This window comes from Sinocyclocheilus grahami, unplaced genomic scaffold, assembly GCF_001515645.1.
Source record: "Sinocyclocheilus grahami isolate Dianchi unplaced genomic scaffold, SAMN03320097.WGS_v1.1 scaffold294.1, whole genome shotgun sequence".
Taxonomy (NCBI): domain Eukaryota; kingdom Metazoa; phylum Chordata; class Actinopteri; order Cypriniformes; family Cyprinidae; genus Sinocyclocheilus; species Sinocyclocheilus grahami.
In genome coordinates this window covers 1089344-1104982 of record NW_015505473.1, presented here as the reverse complement: position 1 = coordinate 1104982, position 15639 = coordinate 1089344, and the positions used below count along the sequence as shown (strand labels likewise).

Genomic DNA, 15639 nt, shown 5'->3' with positions numbered 1-15639 from the left:
ATCTGATTTTCTAATCTGACTGGACAAGAGACTTTCTATTGATATTTCCACCTGCGCGCGTTCTAGACGGGCTGTCAGTCAGTGCAGTTACAGTGTTGCGCCACAAGGTGGTGGAAAGGGACTGTCATTCAACTACACGTTCAAAAATGCTGATTCATTCATTCTAAGAGACGTAATTAAACACGCTGTTGAAATCATTTTAACTTTGAGCACCACTTTAGAAGGCTCAGCTGACCATGTCGATGCTAAGACAGAGATTTCACTTTCCTTGGACATGACAACCTGTTTTCACAAATATATATGACTCGGCCTGGAGGACAGACACAAGTAATTGCACGCGCTCAGTCGATCTCTCTCTCTCATTCACGGTCTGTTTAGGCTTGCAAATCTACGGAGCCTCTTTACAAATCAGCATGGTACACATTATGTTATCATTACTAACTTGTTTAATATTCAGTCCACATGCATGAAGTGTAAAACGAGAAGGGCATAACCTCAAGAAAAAAGAAAACACGCAAAAATCGCGGTTGCTGCGGTTTTTGCATTTCTCTGCGGTTTGCTCGTCAATAGCGCGGTATTGCGGTTATCGCGACAGCCCTAGTTTGAATCGTCAGTGGCAAATCCTTTAAATATCAAAACGTACTTAGTCTGTGAGTCAGAACAGCCGGCATTGTAGTCTACTCTCCCAGGATCAGGAAACAGTCCTCCATAAAATGCGCTGCACACATCTGAATATTTGGGTTGAACTGTTCTGAAACAGTGTTGTAAATACAACTTAACCACTGATTTCTAGTCGTGTCCTCTTTTGGAAGGCCAAACAAAGTAGTTTTGCTTTCACAACGAAACACACAGCAGGCTTGAGTGAGCGGCAGCCGGCGGGCTTGAAAACAGCGGGCTTACGGCAAACACATGTGACGACCCCGGGCTGGACTCCGCTTCGTCCACGGTGAAAGCCGATCCGGCGATCCACAGCGCGAAGTTGATGTATTTCCTCAGCGACCAGCACGGATCACCTCTAGGCATGACTGAGCGGATATCGTCCCCTTTTGGAAGGCCAAACAAAGTAGTTTCACTTTCACAACGAAACACACATCGTCTGAACGACATGACGGCCGCGGCAGCAACAATACTAAAGCGAGAATAAAAGTTATGCCTTCTTTCTTTGCGTGAACATTTGGGCGGCGTTATGCAAATCTTCCAACATCGTGACGTAGACATGTGGGGGCGTGTTAGAACGAGCCGTTTTAGGTAGGTGTGGTTGACTCTGAACTTTTATAAAGAATAACTCTTTGGATTTGAGACTTTAGTCTTTGCAACTTTACAGATCTTCTTTATGCACCAAGAGCCAAGGAAAAATTGAAATCGCATCATATGACCCCTTTAAAGAAGTAAAAGGTCACTTACTAAAAGCTTTATCTATTCTCCATGAGTTATTTCTCTCCTCTTTCTTGAACTTGTTCTAGAGGAATGAGAGAACAGCAAAGAAGAGGGTAATAAGATGAGCTTGTATTTTACACCACCAAATCAGCATATTAGAATGATTTCTGAAGGATCATGTGACACTGAAGACTGGAGTAATGATGCTGAAAATTCACCTTTGCATCACAGGAATAAAGTTAATTCTAACATATTAAAATAGAACATTTTGAATTGTAATATTTCACAATATTACTGTTTTTACTGTACAGCCATGGTGAGCATAAGAGACTTAGTTCAAAAACATTTTGAACTAAAAATGTACAAACTCCAAACTTTTAAACAATAGTGTAGATGGTGAAATCAAGTACTATATAAAGTTTAGAGCACAAAACACAAAGATATTGTGACCACCTTAATCTCAATTCGAGCTCGGTGTGGAAACAGCTGACCAATCATGGAGAAGTCTGTCCCCACCATGCTGATGGCCAAGTAAAACATTTCAGTCTCTGGAATAGTCAAAGAAAGGATCCTATATAAATGAAATGTATAACACACGTTGGATTAAGAGGTGCATTTTGACTGACTTCCGACCTCCATTGGACCAGGGTTTGGTGTAGGTCCCCTTCCTAAAGCTGGAGTAGGTGGTGGTAGAGCCACGTTCAAATATAGGATCTCTGTCTTCTGCCGGATTGGGTCCTTTTGCCCTTGACACCTGGACTGTTAAACTACACACACACAACAAAATAAAAAGCAGTTTAACGTAGGAAGTTCACCTTCAATTCTACTAAAATGAATTCTCTAGGTTCTGGACTACATTTCTCAGCAGCTCAGGGGGAAAATGTGTCACTGACCTCTCCTCGTCTATAATCAGAGAGCCATCCTCTGCCACCTTCACCCTGGGCACTAGAAGAGGCTCTTCCTCCTCCGGCTGGGTTTCTTGCATTCTTTCCTCATCTTCTTCATTACCAACATCTTCTACAACTGTCTCCTGAACTGATGGAGCAGCTGGAGTCTTAGAAGACCTGAAGAGAAAAATCATAATTCTAAATCATAAACGAGAAAACAGTATCTTATATTGGCATCAAGGTGATAGACAGAGTGATCAGGCTTACGTTGGTGTAGGAGAGTCATCTAATACTGTCTCTGATGCTTTCTGCTCCTCTTCTGTGAAAGACCTGTACAGAAAAACAAGACAGGGTTTGATATAAATCAAGGCATAGGAAACTTGAAAATACTGTCAATTAGAGGTTTGTCGTAATTGCTGCACAGCATTTCCATCTACATGCACTTCTAAAACACACAGAGGAATTAAGAGCGGCACATACTTCATTGGGTTGGAAACAGGCAGGTAATAGATCAGCTCTCTCATGGTCATTTTAGTGTGGTCTTTGGGTGCTTTGCATTCTTTGATTCCCATCTTGGGTTTCTTCTTGTCTTCCTAAATGTATGCATTAATGAAGAGGTCAGGGTTTCATATTAAAAGCATTGAAATAATTCCCTTACAAGTTCCCCATAAAGTGTCCTAACATGTAAGGATCAAACAGCACTTATTAAACTGTGATTAAATGAAAATCCTATTTAACCTGGGACTAAACTAAACTATACTAATATATACACATCCATACATACATTAAATGAGTGGGATTTTACTGGGATTGCTATTTTTTTTACATTTTGAAAAGAAATTATACTTTTATTTAGCATTAAATTACTCAAAGGTGACAGTAGAGAATTTTATAATGTTACTAAAAATTAATTTTCAAATAAATCCTGTTCTGTTGAATTTTCTACCAATTGAATCCTGAAAAAAATCTATCATTGCTTCCACAAAAATATTAAGTAACTGATTTTAACATTGATAGCTATAAGAGGATCATGTCATACTGAAGACTAAAGTAATAGCTGCTGAAAATTCAGCTTTGTAATCACAGGAATAAATTACATTTTAATATATATATATATATATATATATATATATATATATATATATATAACAGAATTTTTTTTATTTTAAATTGTAATAATATTTCACAATATTACTGTATTTTGCTGTATTTTTAATTAAATAAATGCAGCCTTGGTGAACATAAGAGACTTTGGTCTCAAAAAACATAACTTACTACATCTTACTAGCCCCACTCTTAACATGCTTTGACCCAAACATGCCTTGATTATTTCTGAGTAGGATTTTATTGTTTATTCTTTAGCCAGATTTTAGTTTTTGGTTTAAATATTTGGAACTAGCTGCCAATGTTTGGAGCAAAATACAGCTTTTCTGAAAAGAAAAAAAAAAAAAGATTAGAGCACACCTAAATACTGAGATAAAAATCCAGACAGCAAAGGCATGCAGTTGCAATGTAACAAACAATGTAATTTGTGATCATCGTAATTAATACCGCAATCACAATTTCAAGGCAATAATCGACTATTGTGATTTTTGTCATAATCGCGCAGCCCTAACATATATATAGAGGAAAAATGCATGCATGTATATATATATATATATATATATATATATATATATATATATATATCTATATATTATTATTTATCTGCACCACCATTCAAAAGATATATAATTTGCAAATTAACAGGTTAGCTCAGTTCAGTTCATTATAAGTATAACGTTAATTTTGACAGTTGAAGGTGGTCTTAGTCTCAAATCCGATTGAATGTAATAGACTATGTTTCTTAAATTAACAATAACAAAACAGAAACATGTGACAACTACTGTGACGTTTACAACATTTCTGTTTATTGCATCAACTCTTTCAAAACACATTTACGAACCACTTTAAATCGAATTTTCATTTCTCACTTCAAAGCACAGACATTTAGTTTACAGCTACTCGCAACAAATTGCTCTTTTAAAAAAGTATTTCGATTTTCTACACATTTTTTTATGTTTTTTTCTTCGACTGTCCATCGACTGTGCCCTCCCTGTTCAACAATGTCCATTAACCTCGTATGCTGGACGGTTTATTAGAGCAACGTTGCTTTTTTACAAAACCACAATGAGTATAAAGCTGTGGGAATATCATAAACTTACTTTATTTAGTATTCCAGGGTGATTTTATAGTAAAATCTTCAGCGGCTCACGTCCTCCATGCTTGCTGTTTGTTACTGGGCATGCGCAGTTGCGCACTGTATGAGGTGTGAGGCCCGGAACGAACGTTACTTCTCCTGACCTGGTGCAGTTCCACCCGGGGGCTTTTCACAAGCGGACTCGCTCCTGTACATGCTGTTTACCAAGGCTCTCTGTCATAGAAATACACTATTCAGAAGATGTCTTTTCCTCATGCATAGGCGTAGAACAACAGTCGTTTAAGCATGGATCCTCTGATCACAAGCAATCCGGCTTCGTCGAGCACAGATGTGAGAAACAAAGGAGAAAGCCATGATACAGCTGTTGTTTCAGGCAATACAGCAACACTGGCCCTGTCTGACACTAGTCTAGTGTGTGTTGAATACCCAGCAGTCGTCAACAATGTGGACACAATGCTGGAAAGCATTGGAGGCGAAGAGGGAGTATCCAAGGTGATTACATTCTGCTTTAAATTAAATAGATACCTGGTTAATACTGTGTTCATCTAGACTGTTGTTGTCATGTAACAGTTACAATGTAGATTTGTAGATGAGTTCAGTCAAATATTTGTTTGTCAGATTATGTTGTACAGTAGTTCTTGCTATTGTGAAATCACTTTCTTGTTTTAGAATATGTCATTTAAGTTAATTGTTTAGGTGTATTTATATTGTTCATTGTATTTTATTCTAAGTTCATGTAATTAAGATGCACAATTGTAAGCATTTTTTTTTATTTCTCTCTCTAATATAGCAATAAATATATGAGATGTATTTACAGTAATATTGTGAAATATCATTGCAATTTAAAACAGCTGTTTTCTATTAGAATATGTTTTAACGTGATTTATTCCTGTAATGGCAAAGGTCAGTGTCTTCACTGTGATCCTTCACAAATTATGATTATGCTGATTTGCTACTCAAGACACATTTATTATTATCAATGCTGAGAAAAAATATTTTTATGGAAAGCCTTTTTTATCAATCTTTTGATGAGTAAAAAGTTCACAAGAACAGCATTTATATGAGATCTATGAATGTCTGTTAAGAATGTCTTTAATGTCAATTTGAATTCATTTAATGCTTCCTGGCTGAATAAAAATCGTTTCTTTAAAAGAAAATCTCACTGACCTTAAACTATTGAACAGAAATGTTAATGGATATGTGTACATGTGTATATGTGTGATTTTAACCTGAGATTTTTCTGAACAGACCTATGCAGATTCTTCTAAAAGACTTGAACTCCGTTTTCGGCCGAAGGATCTGTTCTGCCATCCTGCTTACGGGAACCGCTACTCCTCCACCAACCTGCTGCTCAGAGTGCGCCGCAGAACCCGCAAAGGAAACAGTGCAGAAACCCAAATCAGCATGGAGATAGTGGGACTTATTGGGACCACGTATAAATTTCAAGGTATAGATCAGGGGTGTCCAAACTCGGTCCTGGAGGGCCGGTGTCCTGCAGAGTTTAGCTCCAACCCCAATTAAACACACCTGAACCAGCTAATCAAGCTCTTACTAGGCATACTAGAAACTTGCAGGCAGGTGTGTTGAGGCAAGTTGGAGCTAAACTCTGCAGGACACCGGCCCTCCAGGACCGAGTTTGGAAGCTGTGGGAATATCATAAACTTACTTTATTTAGTATTCCAGGGTGATTTTATAGTAAAATCTTCAGCGGCTCACGTCCTCCATGCTTGCTGTTTGTTACTGGGCATGCGCAGTTGCGCACTGTATGAGGTGTGAGGCCCGGAACGAACGTTACTTCTCCTGACCTGGTGCAGTTCCACCCGGGGGCTTTTCACAAGCGGACTCGCTCCTGTACATGCTGTTTACCAAGGCTCTCTGTCATAGAAATACACTATTCAGAAGATGTCTTTTCCTCATGCATAGGCGTAGAACAACAGTCGTTTAAGCATGGATCCTCTGATCACAAGCAATCCGGCTTCGTCGAGCACAGATGTGAGAAACAAAGGAGAAAGCCATGATACAGCTGTTGTTTCAGGCAATACAGCAACACTGGCCCTGTCTGACACTAGTCTAGTGTGTGTTGAATACCCAGCAGTCGTCAACAATGTGGACACAATGCTGGAAAGCATTGGAGGCGAAGAGGGAGTATCCAAGGTGATTACATTCTGCTTTAAATTAAATAGATACCTGGTTAATACTGTGTTCATCTAGACTGTTGTTGTCATGTAACAGTTACAATGTAGATTTGTAGATGAGTTCAGTCAAATATTTGTTTGTCAGATTATGTTGTACAGTAGTTCTTGCTATTGTGAAATCACTTTCTTGTTTTAGAATATGTCATTTAAGTTAATTGTTTAGGTGTATTTATATTGTTCATTGTGTTTTATTCTAAGTTCATGTAATTAAGATGCACAATTGTAAGCATTTTTTTTAAATTTCTCTCTCTAATATAGCAATAAATATATGAGATGTATTTACAGTAATATTGTGAAATATCATTGCAATTTAAAACAGCTGTTTTCTATTAGAATATGTTTTAACGTGATTTATTCCTGTAATGGCAAAGGTCAGTGTCTTCACTGTGATCCTTCACAAATTATGATTATGCTGATTTGCTACTCAAGACACATTTATTATTATCAATGCTGAGAAAAAATATTTTTATGGAAAGCCTTTTTTATCAATCTTTTGATGAGTAAAAAGTTCACAAGAACAGCATTTATATGAGATCTATGAATGTCTGTTAAGAATGTCTTTAATGTCAATTTGAATTCATTTAATGCTTCCTGGCTGAATAAAAATCGTTTCTTTAAAAGAAAATCTCACTGACCTTAAACTATTGAACAGAAATGTTAATGGATATGTGTACATGTGTATATGTGTGATTTTAACCTGAGATTTTTCTGAACAGACCTATGCAGATTCTTCTAAAAGACTTGAACTCCGTTTTCGGCCGAAGGATCTGTTCTGCCATCCTGCTTACGGGAACCGCTACTCCTCCACCAACCTGCTGCTCAGAGTGCGCCGCAGAACCCGCAAAGGAAACAGTGCAGAAACCCAAATCAGCATGGAGATAGTGGGACTTATTGGGACCACGTATAAATTTCAAGGTATAGATCAGGGGTGTCCAAACTCGGTCCTGGAGGGCCGGTGTCCTGCAGAGTTTAGCTCCAACCCCAATTAAACACACCTGAACCAGCTAATCAAGCTCTTACTAGGCATACTAGAAACTTGCAGGCAGGTGTGTTGAGGCAAGTTGGAGCTAAACTCTGCAGGACACCGGCCCTCCAGGACCGAGTTTGGGCACCCCTGGTATAGATAGTCAAATTCACCTACTAGTTTTTTTTATTTTTTTTTTATAATTTAACTAATTTTATTACTATTTTTACATTTTGGTGTAGGATTTAAAACATTTTCACTCAGAAAGTGCTGGTAAATTTAACAAATAATTACAATGGATTAAACATGAAATAGTATTTTTGTTTATTTACTTTTTTAATATTATTATTATGTTGTAAAACATTCTTCAATAATCTTTATTTCAAACTTTGAAAGAATCATTTTTACAGGGTACCACAACAGAAAAATATATTCTTCTTATTTTTTTTTAAATGATATGCTACATGAATACAGTTTTTACTGTTGCAACTCCAGTTTTGATTTCATGGGGTCTTAAAGGGTTAGTTCACCCAAAAATTCTGTCATTAATTACTCGCCCTCATGTCGTTTCAAACCCGGAAGACCTTCGTTCATCTTTGGAACACAAATTAAGATATTTTTGATGGAATCTGAGAGCTGTCTGACCCTGCATAGACAGCAACACAACTGAAATGTTCCCAAGTCCAGAGACGTAGCAAGGATATCTGTAAAATAATCCATGTGACATCAGTGGTTCATCCGCAATTATACGAAGCTACGAGAATACTTTTTGTGCTCAAAATAAATACGACTTTATTCAACAATTCATCTCTTCTGCATCACCCTGTAGCGCCATTTTGGAGAATATCCGCTGGATGTAAACGGCGTATGCTGTTCTGTGTCAGCTGCGTCACGCCGGATCTGTTTCCTACGTTGTTGTGATTTGATCTGAACGAAAACAGCGTATCCGTGTGACGAGTATTCTCGTAGCTTCGTATAATTGCGGATGAACCACTGATGTCACATGGATTATTTTACAGATCTCCTTGCTACGTTTCTGGACTTGGGAACATTTCAATTGCTTTGCTGTCTATGCAGGGACAGACAGCTCTCAGATTCCATCAAAAATATCTTAATTTGTGTTCTGAAGATGAACGAAGGTCTTACGGGTTTGAAACGACATGAGGGCGAGTAATTAATGACAGAATTTTCATTTTTGGGTGAACTAACGCTTTAAATGGATAATTGTGTAAAGAAAGTCATTCAGATTTGGAATTACATAAGGGTTTAAATTTATTGGTGGGCTGACTCTTTAATAATCACACATTCTCACCTTTGATTCTTCAGGAATGGCTGACTTCCAGTACCTAGCGACTCACAACGATCCAGATGGAAACCAGATGTCTTTGTACGACAAGATAATTTTGCGCAAACCCGAGAAGAAAGAATTCTACGACAATCCCGTGCCTCTTTTCCTTCCTCCTCCTATTTTCTCTCGTCTGGACACGGCTGTGGATTATTACTACCGTCCAGATGTATTGCACAGGTAAGCTGGAGAAAGACCTGAATTCTCACATGAGTTGACCTGCTGTTCTGAGTTCAGCCGTATGTGTGTTTTGGTGGTTTGATTTGTTGGCTTCTCAATAAACAGCAGGGAGACTGCAATGCAGTCTGTTCTCCTAAAAGATCATCTTATTGCCCCGAATCGAGCTCGCCGGCCAAACAATGCCATTTTTGTCAACTTTGATGACAAGACCATACCATCAGAGCCTCTGGAAGCTGCAGTGACCAGCTGGAAGAAGTTCTGTGTCCATCCTAATGATGCAAAGGCAGAGCAGCAACTCAGACAGGTTAGTCTTTTGAACTTTCTATTTCATATTCCACAAAAATATGAAGCAGCAGGAAAAAGCTGTCACAATCAGCTTGAGCAACTATTGGACAAACATGGTGTAATGTTATGGGAAAATGTCTTTATCTTATCATAATCCCACCTGTGTTTCAAAGCTATTTTATTTGGAAATACTGATTAATTTGATTTCGCCTCCTCAGCTTTTCGAGAAAAGGCCCATATGGTCTCGCAATGCAGTCAAGGCCAACATTAACATTCACCCTGAGAAAATGAAGCACCTCCTCCCGTATGTGGCGTACTACATGGTGAGTAGATTAAAAGTTTAATAAACTTAAATATGATGTCTCATATCCCCGCTTATTGCATAATGGTGTAAACACTTGTTATGTGGCACTATCAGCTTTTCTAGGTTTGTTAGTATGGCCTGTTTTGGTAACATTGGTTCAATCAAAGGTGTGAGATTAGGGTGTCTGGACTAAAAGTCAAGGTTTGGCTGGTAAATATAGGCTGGTAGATTACGTAACTACACTTTTATGTTGCCAAAAAGCATCCAACTTCATTGATGGCCATTAACACCATGGTTGGCATAAAATCTTCACAGATTAGTTTATTTGATTAGTGACCTATAATCTTGACCTATGTGTGTATATACTATAAATACAATACTGTATAATATATGGATACTGTATATCCCTTGTGCGTCAATTTAAATGTCCTAATTTTATGTCCTTTGAGGACAAAAATGTCCATGTAAAAAAAACTCATAAAAATATTATATAATTTATATTTTCTTTCCACTTTCACTGACGTGGATTTTTTTTTTTTCTTACCATCATCACTCCTGAGTCCTGATCATACAGTGGGGCAAAAAAGTATTTAGTCAGCCACCAATTGTGCAAGTTCTCCCACTTAAAAAGATGAGAGAGGCCTGTAATTTTCATCATAGGTATACCTCAAATATGAGAGACAAAATGAGGAAAAAAAATCCAGAAAATCACATTCTATGATTTTTAAAGAATTAATTGGTAAATTCCTTGGTAAAATAAGTATTTGGTCACCTACAAACAAGCACTCATAACTTACTTTTATGATTTTTTTCTTATTTTCCATATACTAAATACTAAGTAATACTTTTTTTTATTACAGTCTTTGATATGTCAAAAACAATTTAGTCAGATTAAAAAAAGAAGAAAAAAAATACCACACACATACAAATCATACTCCAATATGCACAACAATATACCCACACAATTATAATTACATCATTTCAATTCAATTGGTCTTTTTTTCAGCAGAAGCAGAAAAACGGTAATAACATGTATTTGCTCCATAGGTAAATCCTGAGGAAATGGTGCCATCAAGGTGAAACATTGTAAAAAAAAATAAATTTAAATAGTAAAAATGTTGAGTCCTTGGCAATTGAATGAAAGTCTATTAACGAAGAATGTGTGATTTTATACCTAAATGGCACTGGGATTAAATATTACAGTTTGAATGTGTTTCAATGGGGACATTTTTGTCCTTAAGGTCCAGAGTATAATAATTTTTTCTACCTAGTGTAAAATAGATTTATGAAAGGAAATGAGGGTGAATTTATAAAAAATACAAAATTTCTGCTGTTTGCATTAACATGGCAAAAAAAAAAAAGATCACAAAAACAACAATGAAAAGACAAAAAATGTCCATAAGGACGCACAAGGGATATCTCACAGTCTTAAATGAAAATATATTTTTTAGTGCTGTCAAACGATTAATCGCATCCAAAATAAAAGTTTTTGTTTACATAATATTTGTGTATGTACTGTGTATATTTATTAAGTATATATAAACAAACACACATGCATGTATATATTTAAGGAAAATGTTACGTTTATATATTAAATATATTTATATATAATATACATTTTATGATTATAAATATATACATGTAAATATTTTCAAAATATATGCTGTATGTGTGTGTATTATATATATATATATATATATAATAAATATACACAGTACATACACACATATTATGTAAACAAAAACTTTTATTTTGGATGCAATTAATCGTGATTAATCGTATGACAGCACTAGTAATAAGTAATTGTAACATAAATGTACAAATGTATGTGTTTGACTTGTAAAGAATAGTTTGTTTGGGAATCGTTTGAACTGCATTGGTTGTGCTATATGGTTTTGACTCACTAATAAGAAATGACTCATAATTATCATTCATTTATGAATCTGTTGGACTAAATTGTCGTGCAAAAAGGTTTTTTATACCGTTGAAAAAAAACGGCTAATCAGAATAATTCGTTCTGCAATAGTTTGGACTGCACTGGTTGCACTACGTTTTTAATAGCTAAAAATAACTGATTCATGAGAATTATTTGTTCGGGAATTGGTTGAACTACATTGGTTGTGCTATATGGTTTTGACTCACTTATAAGAAGTGACTCATAAGAATCATTTATTTGGGAATCAGTTGGACTACACTAGTCATGCTGAATGTTTTTTATTCACTAAAAAGATGGCTCATAAGCATCATCCGTTCAGGACTACATTAATCATAAGGAAATTATTTACTTGTTCTGGAATCATTTGAACTACATTGGTTGTGCTATATGGGTTTGATTCACTAATAAGAACTGCCTAATAAAAATCAACCATCATCATATGCTGGCTGCCCTACAGTTTTGATTTACTGAAAATAACAGATTTGTAGGAATCATTTGCTCAGCAGTTGATTTCGCTACGCTGAATACACTGTATATTTTTTGATTCATTAAAAAAACTGACTCGAGAGTCATTTGGGAATCACTGTTTTTTCGTAATCATTTGTTTGGGAACTGGTTGGGCTACATTCGTTGCAATATATGGTTATAAACAGTTGTTCAATTGAATTGTTTTGGGGACACTGGATGCACTGTATGTTTGTGATTCACTAAAAAGATCCAGATCATACGAGTCATTTGTTCAGGAGGTGGACTACACGGGTTGTGCTGTATGTTTTTGATTCACTAAAAAGATCCAGATCATACGAGTCATTTGTTCAGGAGGTGGACTACACGGGTTGTGCTGTATGTTTTTGATTCACTAAAAAGATCCAGATCATTCGTTCTGGAATCGGTTGGACTACACTGGTCATGTGGATGGTTTTGATTCATTATAATGAACCAGCATAGAAGAATCATTCTTTCAGGAATGGTTTAGACTGCACAGGTTGTGCTGCATGGTTTTGATTTACTTCATTAAAATTATTCTTTGTTAGAATCATTTGTTTGGGAATCATTAGTCTCTGTATGTTTTACATTCATCATTATTACAGAATTAGCATAAAAAGTCTGTTGATCACATTCAGGTCATGTCATAAGTGAGGATGCGATTAATCGTTTGACAGCACTAATATTTTTGTGTGTAGTTAACAGGGCCATGGAGGAGTTTGTGGGTCAGGTTTGGATACGATCCTCGAAAAACTGCTGAAGCAAAAATCTACCAGGTTCTAGACTTCAGGATCCGCTATGGAATGAAACATGGTGAGCGTTCAACACAAACACATTCATAACAACCCCAAATGTGATTCATTCCTGGACACAAACATTCCCGGAATGCTATGAAGAACTGTCCATAAGTGCACAGAATCTGCTGTGAACAGTGATTTTTCTGTCTCACTAGGATTTGGTGTCAATGACATGCCAGTGAAACCCAAGAGAAGTGCTTATCATTACAGCCACCCAACCACTATCAACAGGGCAGGTACACAGATGCAAATGTTCTGGCACACAAAGTTCCCTTAAAGCGTTAATTATATCTTTTTTATTTTGTTTTTCACGTTTGCCGCCCACTCTCTGACCTTTAGAATCCAATAGGACTTAGCTTCTGAAATTCACCATTCAGAGTTTTGGGGTCAGTACGATTTTAAAAAGTGTTTTTGAAGGACGCTCACAAAGCCTGCATTTATTCAATCAAAAATACAGTAATAAGGTGAAAAAACAAATGTTTTCTGTTTTAATATATTTAAATCTGTTATTCCTGTGATGGCAAAGCTGAATTTCCAGCAGCCATCAGTGTCACATGATCCTTCAGAAATCATTCTAATATGCTGATTTGCTGCTCAAGAAACACTTCTTACTATGTCCCTATTGTCACTTTTGATCAATTTAATGCATCCTTGATGATTAAAAGAATGAATTTCTTAAAAGCTAACCCCAAACTGTTGAGTGCTTGTATAATAAATGAAACTATTTAATTGCAAAAAATCTAAAAGATGTTCATGGTAGCGTATGTTTGATTTCTTTAGTCCCTCAACCTGCTAGTGTGACTGACATCACCCAGGAAAGTGCTTCATCTTCAGGACCCAAACCTGCCACTGCCAAGTACTTACTAAAGGTATTCTCAGTTATTTCAAGGGTTTTATCACAGTGGATTTTGCGGGACAGCTAATGTCTCAGAAGAGTTTTAAACCTATTTTGTGGGATGTTCTCTCCAGGACTCGGTCTACATCTTCCAGGAGGGAATGCTTCCTCCATATCGCCAGATGTTCTACCAGTTGTGTGATCTAGATGTAGAAAAGTAAGAACTTGTCTTGTCATATTCATTCATTCACTACAAGGCCCATCATCCCACTCATCAGCACTTCTTTTTCCCTCTTTTCAGAATAAAGAATATCATCCATAAGAATGATGGGAAAGAGGAAGTGTGTGATGAGAGAGATGGCTGGTGTGTGCCTCATACAGCCGACGAGCTCAGGAATATCATCTCTGGAATGATCCAACAACACGTCCAAGCCAACCGGCCAGGTAAAACACAATAAATAATGCATAGTTATTTATTAAATAATATAATTTTTGTTTTTTTTAATATATTTGTGACATTTTTATTGTTGCAGCTTCATCCACCCAAAAGCCCGTTAGAACTAGATCCAAAACGGTTGACAGCGGAGAGGAGGAAGATGAAGATGACGACGATGATGATGATGAAGAGTACAAGCCCTCTGATGGGAGCGACAACGAAATGGAAACTGAGATCGCAGATTACATGTAATTCGCCTTTAGTTTTATCCATGGCACTTATAAAGGATTTGTTGTGTAAATGTTCATGTTAAAAGCTACTTTGTATACTGATAGAAATTAGTTTGACGTTTTTTCCTGTTTGCATAATAAATGTTTTTTTGTTTTTTTTTAAATAAACTGAATGCGAGTAAATTCTTTAAAAAAAAAAAAAAAAAAGAAAGAAAAAAAGCACCCGACATATAGTAATAAGAGAGATGTTATGACTAAGTGTTTATACAGTATTTATTACACGGCTCTGTGGAATACTTGATTCTGATTGGTCAGTCGCAACATTCCGAGGTATGTTATCCCTCGATAACAACCGGTAAAAGCTAATAACACAGGCTCATTCGGGTAACAGTCGGCGCTGTAGACGATTGTTTTGTACGCTGTAATGGATTATAAGAGAACTAACAAACTGGTAAGGTTTTAAAACATTTTCGTCTTAATTCTTTTATTGCCATAATTATGAAATGTTGTGTAATAAGTGGTTTGAATGCACCGTTTCCCTTAAATGTCCATCCAGTTTGAATTTGCTGCTTGCTCGCAACTGCTGTCTTCACGGAAGCTTTGCGTTCAAATATTTCAACTCAAATCAATATTTCGCATCTAATTATTTACTTATGTGGCAAGTAGCTGTGTAATAAGCGGGATAATGTACATCCAGCCGGTTGTTATCTCAGAATAAACCCCTTCAGGCTGATACAAGACTGTCGGGGTTTATTCTGAGATAACAACCGGCTGGATGTACATTATCCCTTACATATTATGTATTTAAGCGTTTATATATTCACTACTGTTAAAAAGGGATCAGTACATTTTTTTGTTGTTGTTTTTTAAGAAATGATCACTTTTATTCGGCAAGGACGCATTAAATTGATCAGTAAAAACATTGTCAGCAAAGACTTACAAAAGATTTCTATTTCAAGTAAATGCTGTTCTGATGAACTTTCTATTCATCATCCTTTTATTTTACTTCTTATTATATTATTTTATTTCTTTAATAAACAATTAATATTACTTTAATTGTAGTCAAGACTTTAACAGATGGTAAATTTATTTAATTTCTTTGGTTAACAAAAATCTTTGTGGAATTATCCTGCAAGATGGCTCAAATATTTTTAGCATTCATAAATATATCTTTGTAATGGA

At 36.3% G+C, this 15639-nt stretch overlaps 2 protein-coding genes across 4 annotated transcripts in view; one reads left to right on the top strand and one right to left on the bottom strand.

Annotated features, from left to right (window-relative positions):
• The window catches only part of LOC107600887 (transcription factor TFIIIB component B'' homolog), an 18975-nt gene extending 14448 nt beyond the window's left edge, over positions 1-4527 (bottom strand). Inside the window, exons 1-7 of the mRNA XM_016292863.1 lie at positions 4519-4527; positions 2745-2857; positions 2532-2594; positions 2271-2441; positions 2011-2144; positions 1831-1925; positions 1405-1459 (exon numbers count right to left, since the gene is read on the bottom strand). Coding sequence (XP_016148349.1) covers positions 1405-1459; positions 1831-1925; positions 2011-2144; positions 2271-2441; positions 2532-2594; positions 2745-2857; positions 4519-4527 — 640 coding nt within the window. The remainder of the gene's footprint in view (positions 1-1404; positions 1460-1830; positions 1926-2010; positions 2145-2270; positions 2442-2531; positions 2595-2744; positions 2858-4518) is intronic.
• Positions 4528-4616: 89 nt separating this feature from the next.
• On the top strand, positions 4617-14585 carry gtf3c5 (general transcription factor IIIC, polypeptide 5). Of its 3 annotated transcripts, none has more exons than XM_016292930.1 (11): positions 4617-4956; positions 5713-5911; positions 8950-9148; positions 9254-9452; positions 9652-9756; positions 12858-12972; positions 13112-13192; positions 13737-13825; positions 13926-14008; positions 14093-14235; positions 14325-14584. In XM_016292930.1, exons 1-11 carry the CDS (start codon positions 4750-4752, stop codon positions 14477-14479), a joined length of 1575 nt encoding a protein of 524 aa, XP_016148416.1. In that variant the 5' UTR covers positions 4617-4749; the 3' UTR covers positions 14480-14584. The 3 variants fall into 3 exon arrangements, with proteins under 3 accessions (XP_016148416.1, XP_016148415.1, XP_016148417.1); XM_016292929.1 differs by lacking the exons at positions 4617-4956; positions 5713-5911 and adding exons at positions 6279-6618; positions 7376-7574; XM_016292931.1 differs by lacking the exons at positions 4617-4956; positions 5713-5911; positions 9652-9756 and adding exons at positions 6279-6618; positions 7376-7574 and having other exon boundaries at positions 14325-14585.
• Positions 14586-15639: the final 1054 nt, after the last annotated feature.

Bases quoted from the DNA above. Each gene is read 5' to 3' on its own strand.
- gtf3c5 (XM_016292930.1), top strand. From the start codon at position 4,750: ATGGATCCTCTGATCACAAGCAATCCGGCTTCGTCGAGCACAGATGTG. The intron at 9,149-9,253 runs GTAAGCTGGAGA...CTCAATAAACAG, and splicing joins CGTCCAGATGTATTGCACAG to CAGGGAGACTGCAATGCAGT. The intron at 13,193-13,736 runs GTACACAGATGC...TGATTTCTTTAG, and splicing joins AACCACTATCAACAGGGCAG to TCCCTCAACCTGCTAGTGTG.